General features: G+C 42.7%; 1 protein-coding gene across 1 annotated transcript in view; it reads right to left on the reverse strand.

The window, feature by feature from the left end:
* Positions 1 to 4,209, reverse strand: part of slc24a3 (solute carrier family 24 member 3) — a 91,404-nt gene extending 87,195 nt beyond the window's left edge. Inside the window, exon 1 of the mRNA XM_036574295.1 lies at positions 3,768 to 4,209. Within this exon, the coding sequence (XP_036430188.1) occupies positions 3,768 to 3,900 (133 nt within the window). The 5' untranslated portion in view covers positions 3,901 to 4,209. The remainder of the gene's footprint in view (positions 1 to 3,767) is intronic.
* Positions 4,210 to 9,203: the final 4,994 nt, after the last annotated feature.

Raw genomic sequence — 9,203 nt, forward strand, 5'->3', positions numbered from 1 at the left:
CCCAATAACACGATACCACCAGCGCTAGGAGGGCGAAGGCTAGCGCAGGCCTCCTAGCCCTTCCTCCAAGACCTGTAAAGCCAGCCACCCCATCTTTTCAAACTGCCGCTAACACAACGTCATTGGACAGATGAACGCACTCGGAGGAAAGTGCCAACCGCCAATCTCTTACATCAGCTAACAGGCGCCTGCTCTGGCTAGCATCGTGCTGAGTGAGTGGGGGAGAGTGGGGTGCCATCCTACCCACCCAGAGCGTGGCCAACTGTGCTCTCTTGGACTCGTCGCCACGGATGGCAGTAGCATCACTGGGGATCAAACCCGGGATCTCCTATTCATCAGGCGAACGCTTAGATGGTCGCGCCACTCCGGAGCCCGTTCTCTTCATTTTTATACTTCTCAGAAAGTCAAAATGTGCCCTTCCACAACGATAAGTCTGTGCGACATGGATGTGATTTGAGGGAAGTGTTGGGGATGTATTTACGGAAAATATCTGGGTGACGATTGACTTCTTGTTTTTGTTAGCAACGTTAGCATTATAGCTCTAGCGCTAGATTAAAGAATCCAAATTTAGACACCAAACATGCCTTCACACATTTATACTGTCAGAATTATTCTTTAAATCGGCAGTATTTCAGAGGTATGTGCTTGGTAAGGTAGTGTTTCTTTCACGCAAAAACAGAAATAGATTTTTTCAAGGTTTTTTTCTCCCAGCAGTGATGACTTACTCCAAGCATTCCATTTCAGCGTGTGGCTCAAAAGTGCCATCAGGACTGAATGCCATCTGAAGTCATTCATCTAAGACTGGCTGGCTGTCATGCTAGTGGCCCAGCATGGTGTAAAACTAGCTAAAATAATAAAGTGGAGATGGCCAGCAGTCGGCCAGTGCAGATGATGAATGAGGCGATGAGAACAAAGTGAAAGAGAGAGAGAAAAAGAACAGGTAACCGACCAAATATCTGTCAGGCTTGCCGGCCCCTCTCAAGGGACAAAAGCCACATTTCTCAAAAGAGTCTTGTCTCCGCTTTTAACTACATAAAGACGGAGGCCTTACTTTAATCTTATTCTCAGGAGACCAGACCACTGAAAGCATAATACAGTTTTCTCCTATTTCAGTGCTTTTTTTTAGATTTCCAAAGTATATTCTGTTTGAATGGATAATGAACGAGTGAATCACCCTGTTATATCATAAAATGTACAGAAAAGACGTTCCAAATTCCTCACCCGCAAATGACATGCCAATATCCTGTTTTTTTAGCAAGGTAAAAGCATTCTTTACTCTAATATACCTCAGCCACTTCTACAGAATATCTCTGAGACTGCTCTTACACCTGCTTCCCTCATCCTTCACACTGTTATCCAGCACGGACTAACCAAATTTGCCACACCAAAAGGATTTAATGTGAAAAATCACAGCAGACAGGCGGACTGTACTCCCTCTCTCGCTCGCTCTCTCTTTCTCTCGTTCTCTCTCTGCGTCCACTTCGCTGATGGGTGCATTGGTGTGTGAGAAGGAAGCACCTGAGTGCAGCTGCGCTCCGCGGCGGCATTACCCACGTCTGAGGGAGAGCGCTAACGGGAGCGAAAGAAAGAAATGGGGGGGAGGAAGGGAGGAATGGCAAAAACAACACAAAGGTGTATAAACTGTCAAAGCCCAAAACTCAGAAAAACTGCTCTCCACAACAAAACAGCCAAAGAAAAATGCAATGCGGACACAGTCGCAGTTCCACTGAATTAAACAGAGGACAAAAGCCGTCCCTGGCTTGTGCACTGCTCTCAGGGGGAGACTGTTCTCTGAGGCTGGCCCCAAGGCTGCCTTTGCAGGGACTAGCTGGCCCAGATGCAGCGCTGAATTAGGGAGCGTCTCCGTGAGCGCCAAGCAGCAACTGACGGCCCAGTCACTTCGCATCCGTCTCTCTGCCGCCTGCTAGGCTGTCCACAACAGCGCTCTCCCAGCCCATCGCACAAGCACTCTCTCTCTCTCCAACACTGCAAACAGGGACTAGTCTACTACACCATACATTCAAATGCAAATACTCTGTACATTTTCACCCAGCAACCTTACCACAACATCAAATGTCAATGACACATTAGCTTACATAACCAGTTAATCTTCTACATTCCATGAAGTGCCCATTAGTGGACAGGCACAAAATTACATGGCAACATGTGTTTTGTCTTTGATAATATCATGCTCTTGTCAGCTTCAGGGCCGACAAATACAGCGACATATGAGTAAAGAGAGTGGCTTGCTGACATTAGAGACAGGAGATGATGATGGCTTTCAAAGGCATGTTTCCAGATGAAAATAACATTCAGAACTGTGATTATCCTAAAGCCTTATTGTAAAGAACTGAATGGGGAAAAACAGGAGGAGACGGAAAGGCATGCATAGAAGCCATGTTGCCTATTACCATTAAGCTAAATAACGTATACAGAATTTTCATAGAAGCAAATAACTTAGCAATAATGAAGTGAGCTTTGGGACTGATGCAATACATGTAACATCACACATACTGCAACAATAATGCCGGGATGCAATTTATGATTTTACAGCCTACTTCACAAGAATCCATCATTTAAAAAGATGTCGGAAAGATATGCCTTTCAAATTAATGACAGGGTGCTTCCAATAGCATATAAAAATGCGTTACAGGGCTCAATAATAGCCCAGCACTGCTTATGTTTTTTTTTTTGTTAGGGATGCACCGATATCAGAATTATGTGCTGATGCCCAACACTTTACATGTACACATCTGCCAATGCCTCAGTCATTTCAGTACAGCAGCCCAGCACCACCTAAACATTCTGCTCTTTCAGAGTACAATAAATACGTCAATAAGTATCGGTTTGAAATATCAAATATGTCAAATATGTGAAATATGTCAAGTCTAAAGACTGGTCAGATTTTTTTTTATTATTATTTTATTGCCAATTATCTGCTGATACTGACATGATTCCAACATCAACATGCGTCTCATCTGCATGATCACTTGTCACTGAAATGAGTGAGGAGTGTTTCCACTACACAGGTTGTATTTCAAGTCCTCTCCACAGTATGTAGACTGAACCTTTGAACCTTCTATGCCACTATCAACAACAGTATTACTGTAACTGTGGTCGACAATCATCATTCACCCTTATGGTAACATTATAATACACTATAAGGTTGTATACATTTATAATGACCTAAAATATTTTCATATCTGTAATATTCCTGCAGAATAATGTATAAAAACGGTCTAATGTCATGTATCAAACTATAGCAAATGTGCTAATTTTACTCTAAGATTCGTACAAGAACCTCCTGCAGTGTTACTGTATCTATTATTGACTTTCCATTCACTTCACAATGTCGTATCTTGTTCTAAAACATGGATATAATTGTAGTTGACTCAAACCACCCAACTCTCCGAGCCCAGAATGAGCGCTGCGACAACCCGAGCTCTTATTAAACCCACATGTGCGGTTGTATCGCTCTGCACCTTTTCACATTTGGCCTATTGTTTTAAGCAGCGTGTTCACTCCCTCCCGCTTCCACCGCTCAAACTCCTCACTCAAATAAACACGGCGTACAGCCTGCAGCACAGCTGCTACACCGCGTGGAATCAGACTTGAAAGTGCGGGCAGCCCCTTTATTTTTCCTGCCCAAACCAGCAAAGCCAGCAAAACACTGGTCAACTTTCCATCACCCCCCTCGACTCGACTCGCCTCGCCTCGAGTCGCAAACGTTTCCGCCGTTGCAGCAAAGTGACAAACGCGACACTCACCGGAGTTTTGGGTCAAAGTTGCCAGTCCCGAGAGCATGGCGAGCAGGAGCCCCATGAGGCACAGCTGCCCCGCCAGCAGCTCCTTTCTCCTCCTCCTCCTCCTCTTCGCGTTCACCTTCCTCGGGCTGAGCATCGCCAGCACTGACGGGAACCGAGAAACGGAGAAAAGTTTCAGACGAGGTGTCGAAAGGCCCGAACTGGAACACCGCGGCGTGTTTCGCTATCGGCTTCTTTTTCTCTCCTATATCATCGCAGCCTGTAACGGGACGAAGTGAAGAGGCTGCGGGCGGAAGAGGCGCTCCATGGATGCGGCCCCTGCGGTGGCTCCTCTCACAGGCACGCGGACTGCTGAGAGACTGAGCGCGAGAGGAGGATGGAGAGGAAGAGAGAGCGCGAGGGAGCTAGCGGGGGAGGAGAACAAGGGGGAGGGGAGTGAGGGAGAAAAAGAGAGAGAGAAATAGAAAGAGAGAGTGTAGAAGAAGCGCAGCTGGTGAAATATCCAGCCCCCGAAGTTCGCACGGAGAGGCGGGGGCAGTGAGTACGGCTTGTTCCTGCTCTGGGCTCACTGAGGCCCCCTGTCGGTCGGCCTGTCTCTGAGCAGCAAAGCCTTTTTTTTGGTCTTGTTATTACCGAGTTATAGCACAGCAATTAGATGTCCGCGCTTACAATGTGCTCATTGGTATGAAAGTATTATCAAAGTCTCGGTACGGCGGCAGAGCACGACTGTGTCCTGCTTTGTTTAAGGCTAACAGGGTAGCCTGTTCAGAAAATGATGGAGCATGCTAATTTTAGTTCGCTAGCAATTCTTATATACAGTTCTTTTGCATGGACTTTTACTGTGAAGGGCGGGGCTAGGAACTGCTAGGGCTGTGGGTTGCTGTAGCACACGAGCAGCTAGAAGTAAGAACCGTGAGCCAACCAGAGAACTGTGTTTTCCAAAAAATTAATAAAGCTAAGTTATGGACAAGATCTTTGACTCGTCCATGTTTCTAGTGATGTTATATGTTAAGCCCCCCTTTTAGAGGAGCAAATTCACCTGTGGTCTTTTCTTCTCCTTCGCAGTTTCTGTCAGCAGGATGTTAAAATTTTGATGAAATTACTTATTTTTAAATATTTTTTTAATATCTGGACATAATTACTATTACATTTCATAAAGTAAGCAATTCTTTTGGGGATAATCATTAGCTTTGGGATATTAAGTAATTTCAAGAAAATGTCATTATTTCAAAATAATTCACAGGTCAATAATTTGACATTCTGCTGCCAGAAACAAAAAACGAAATTAAAAGATGTGAATGTACATAAACAAATGGATATTAAGGAATAACATTAAAACATTTGCTAAAACTTTTATCTACTGGCAGTGATTAAACTGTATGGATATGGTGGGGTAGTGGTCATGGGCTGTAGATGTACTTGTGACAGCCTTACAGTGACTTGTGTGTGTGTGTGTCTTTTTTTGTTTGTTTTTTTTTTTTGTTTTGTTTTTTTGATTTTGTGGATTTCTTCAAAGGCAACTAGGTGTTAAAATATGTGATGTAATGACATTAGTCCAAAGGAGATAGAAAGAGGGGGTGGTGGCAGTTTTACAAGGGGGTTTTTGTCTTTTGTCTGACTCGGGGAAAATGGCAACACCCCTCCCCCCAAACCAAACCCAGTCTACCACCAACAGTAAGTATGAATATTTAAATGGATAAGTAGATAAGCAGTCACCTAGATAGGATCAGAATTGGGCTATATTGTCGAAACATGTTTGCATGAACAAAGAATTTGTCTTTGGTTACACAGTAACTAAGAGTACACAGCAGCTTACAATTGAAAATATTTCAGTTGTGCAGTCCAGACACCCATTCATGTTACATACATTGTCAAACAGACACAAAGACATACATCCAGAGACAGTTAAATAAATAAAGAGGGAGAGAGAGCAATTCAAGTTTCAGTTTGCTGGGCTAGCAGGGTAGAGCTCTCTCACTGTGAACCAGGAGTGACCCAGGCAGAAGTTTGTACCTACAATGCTGCAAATGGCAGAAAGTTGCACTGTCCCTAAGTTGCAGTCACTTACAAGCATGTGTGTTATGTGGTAAGAAAACACATCCTTTTATATCCTTCATATGGTAAGAGTGCAGGCTGGGGCAGAGTTAGGCCGGCTGTGTTCTTTTCTTTCCTGACCCCGCTCAGCGAAAGCTGCGTCAGCCCCTTGCTCTGCTCACATTGTTCCAGTGGTTAAGGTGCTTAATGTCTCTCCAGGAGCATGGGCCGCACGGGGACAATAATGCACTTTTGCTGGAGGGAAAGAGAGGAGTGAGTGAATGAGCTCATCAGATTAAGCAGACTACAGTGCTGCGGGCCCGTACGGACAGATTGATTGTAATCTCAGTCTAGAGCGTCAGCCTTTAGAGGATACTAGATTCACCATGAAAAATGAAATCATTTGGATTATCAGGACAGACTTTAGGGGCTTTTGCAGTACTTTTGTAGAATATTCTTCATGTACAGTGCGTCAACATAATAGAAGAGGTCAGGATCAAAAACACAGAGTTTCTGTTTGAGTTGAGGTACTATAGTGTGAAGTGTGCTGAGGACACTGCAGTGTGTGAAGGGGCATCAGGAAACACCGTATGACTATAGGGGCCAGTTCTATGCCACAACGTTCTCTCTTTTTTTCACCCCCACACCTTTCATCTGCAGCTTGTGATCTGTACTCTGTCTCTCTCTCTCTCTCTCTCTCTCTCTCTCTCTCTCCTCTCTCACTGTGTAATTCAGTCTGTCTTTTGATGTGCTATTAGAGCTGCATTGTCCATATCTTACAAGTCCATCTGTGTCACAATTGTGAGAGTGAGCCAATAAAATGTTGTGTTTTTATTTTTTCTGCTGTCCTTTGATCAAGCTGAAAGCTCTATTGAACACTGGATTTTAAAGGGTTTTGATTTTGGCTGGCTTTGTAAATATTATGTGTGGATAATGAAATGTATTATTAGAATGGATGCTTAAGGTGTATTTCCATAAGAGATAAATGACATTCAAAGCGTCATTGCTTACTACAAGTAGTGAATGATTTAGTGTGTCTCTAATATAGAGGTGTCTGGAAGATTCTGCTTAGTCCAGCAGGAGAAAAAATGTGAACTTGCATCCAGAGGCGTAAGTGAGATTAGAGTTCTACTGAACTAAACCAGGTTTTGCGTAGGTTTCATTCTATGAGTTGTATTCTGTCTGAGTCTAACCTACTCCACTCTGGAAACAGAAAGTCAATTACTAGCCTTGTAAGTCTTCATATAAATAGCTCTGGAAAATTTCCAGCATGAATGGAAAAAGTGGTTAGGCTCTAGGCAACTAGGTTTCCCCTTTAACCCTCATTAGGCTCAGTCTCTCAGGAGAGAAGGGCGAAGAAGTAGGAGGGAATGTGCGAGAGAAAGACAAGCTAATGTGAATATGAAGTTTTGCAACGTAATTGATTCACTGGAGCTTTAAAATTATGACATAAGTATAACACATTTGCAGAGTTATTAATAACATACAGCAAATATTTAAGTTACCCTGAATATCAAGTAATGGCATATCGAGTTAAACATTGTTGACATCCTTTCTCATCGCAGTCATGTGCTGAAAGAGGAATGAAATATAGTTCCTCTCCAGAACACTACTACACTTAAGATGCAACAGTACCAGAAAAGAGGACAAGTGACAACAGTACAAAAATCAATAACCACAATCAACACAGACAATAAACTATACACTAGGGTTGTTATGGTTACACATTAAACTTGATAAAGAAAAATCTTTAAAATTTATCTTCTCTATGAGTTGGCAATGATCCATTGCGTGACAATCTTCTACAGGTGGAATGCGGTGTTAGCTTTATGCTAGCTGTAACAGGACCCATATCTTCCAAAAAGTTTCACCTTTGATTCATCAGTCCACAGAATATTATCACAAAAGTCTTAGGGGTCATCTAGATGTTTTTTTGGCAAATATGAGATGTGCCTTTGTGTTCTTTTTGGTCAGCAGTGGTTTGCGCCTTGCAGCTGTCCCATGGAAGCCATTTTTGCCTAGTGGCAACTTCTTTAGAATGACTTCACTTCATTCATTTTAGTTGTTTTACTGTTAGCATATATATATATATATATATATATATATAGTATTACATATAATATACATATACATACATATATTATTGTCTTGCACTTCTGTTCCTGTGTTGCACCATGGTCCTGGAGGAATGTTGTTTCATTTCACTGTGTACTTGTATATAGCTGATATGACAATAAAGCCTGACTTGACTTATTTAGTGCTTGTTCTACTCTATTTAGGCCATTCATTAATTTGTGGGATTTCTCTTCATGCATGCTTCATCCCGCTCCCATGCAGTGGGCTGTTTACCTGCCTGTTCACATGCGCAACACTTAAAATAGGTCTCACGTCGCAAGATATTGTGGTGGTTCTCGCAGGTCCAGCAGGAACTCCATAGGAGGGCAGACCTCTATTTTGCATTTGAGAACTAAACATTGAGCTTTTTGAACCTGTGTGTGTGTAATGTGAAGAAAAACTCCTGCAAAATCCAACCCCACGCCTCTGGCTTTTAGATTATTATTTCAGGCTTTAAAGGGGGTCTCGCTTCAGCACTGACTCAGTAATGCTACTTCTTACAATTAAAAAAAAAAAAACTGCACATAGTACAGCTTTAAATAATACTCCTACTTTAAGTAATACTCCTACTTGTATGTACTTCAGCTTGTGGTGTTGTGCTTCCTCTTTATAGGTGTATACAGTATGTAGTAGTGGCTCTATTTGGGTCATGTTTCTCTTGGGTTTAGACCATATCACTGTTTTTTTTTTGCTGAACTGCAGAGCAGGTCAGAAGCTTATGTGGCCTTTATTATGCTAGCTTCCCTGCTACCTCACACAGCAGAACCTCAAGGGGATAGATTAGAGACAAAGGGCACTCATATGTACTTACACACACAAATGCATGGACACACACACACACACACACACACACATGCATGCACATCCCTTGTGTACAGCAGACATGTGGCCACTTAAAGCATGTCTGCGTTATTCTCCTGAGTGGGGAATATGTGTGTTTACATCATAAATATTGATGGCTGTTTAACATAGACCAAAATAAAAGTGTAATCTGCCCACAGTGGAGCAGCGTTTACAGGAATGTCACAAAGGAGCAGAACAGAAGGACTGCGTTAACAGGGCCGAGAGGACCAAGGAGAGAGAGTTCTCATGCTCTCTCTCTCTCTTGCACACATACCATTTTCCTCTATAATCACTCACTTGCTGTGCTATATTTAGGTTAGTGCATGAAACATGAAACAGTACTGATGCATGTTCTGTGCGACTGGATTACTTTTGTCCTCACCACACATAACTACGACTCACTGTGAGGTCAGTTTACCATAAATTTGACAATGTCATGAATATTTA

This window comes from Colossoma macropomum, unplaced genomic scaffold, assembly GCF_904425465.1.
Source record: "Colossoma macropomum unplaced genomic scaffold, Colossoma_macropomum, whole genome shotgun sequence".
Taxonomy (NCBI): Eukaryota; Metazoa; Chordata; class Actinopteri; order Characiformes; family Serrasalmidae; genus Colossoma; species Colossoma macropomum.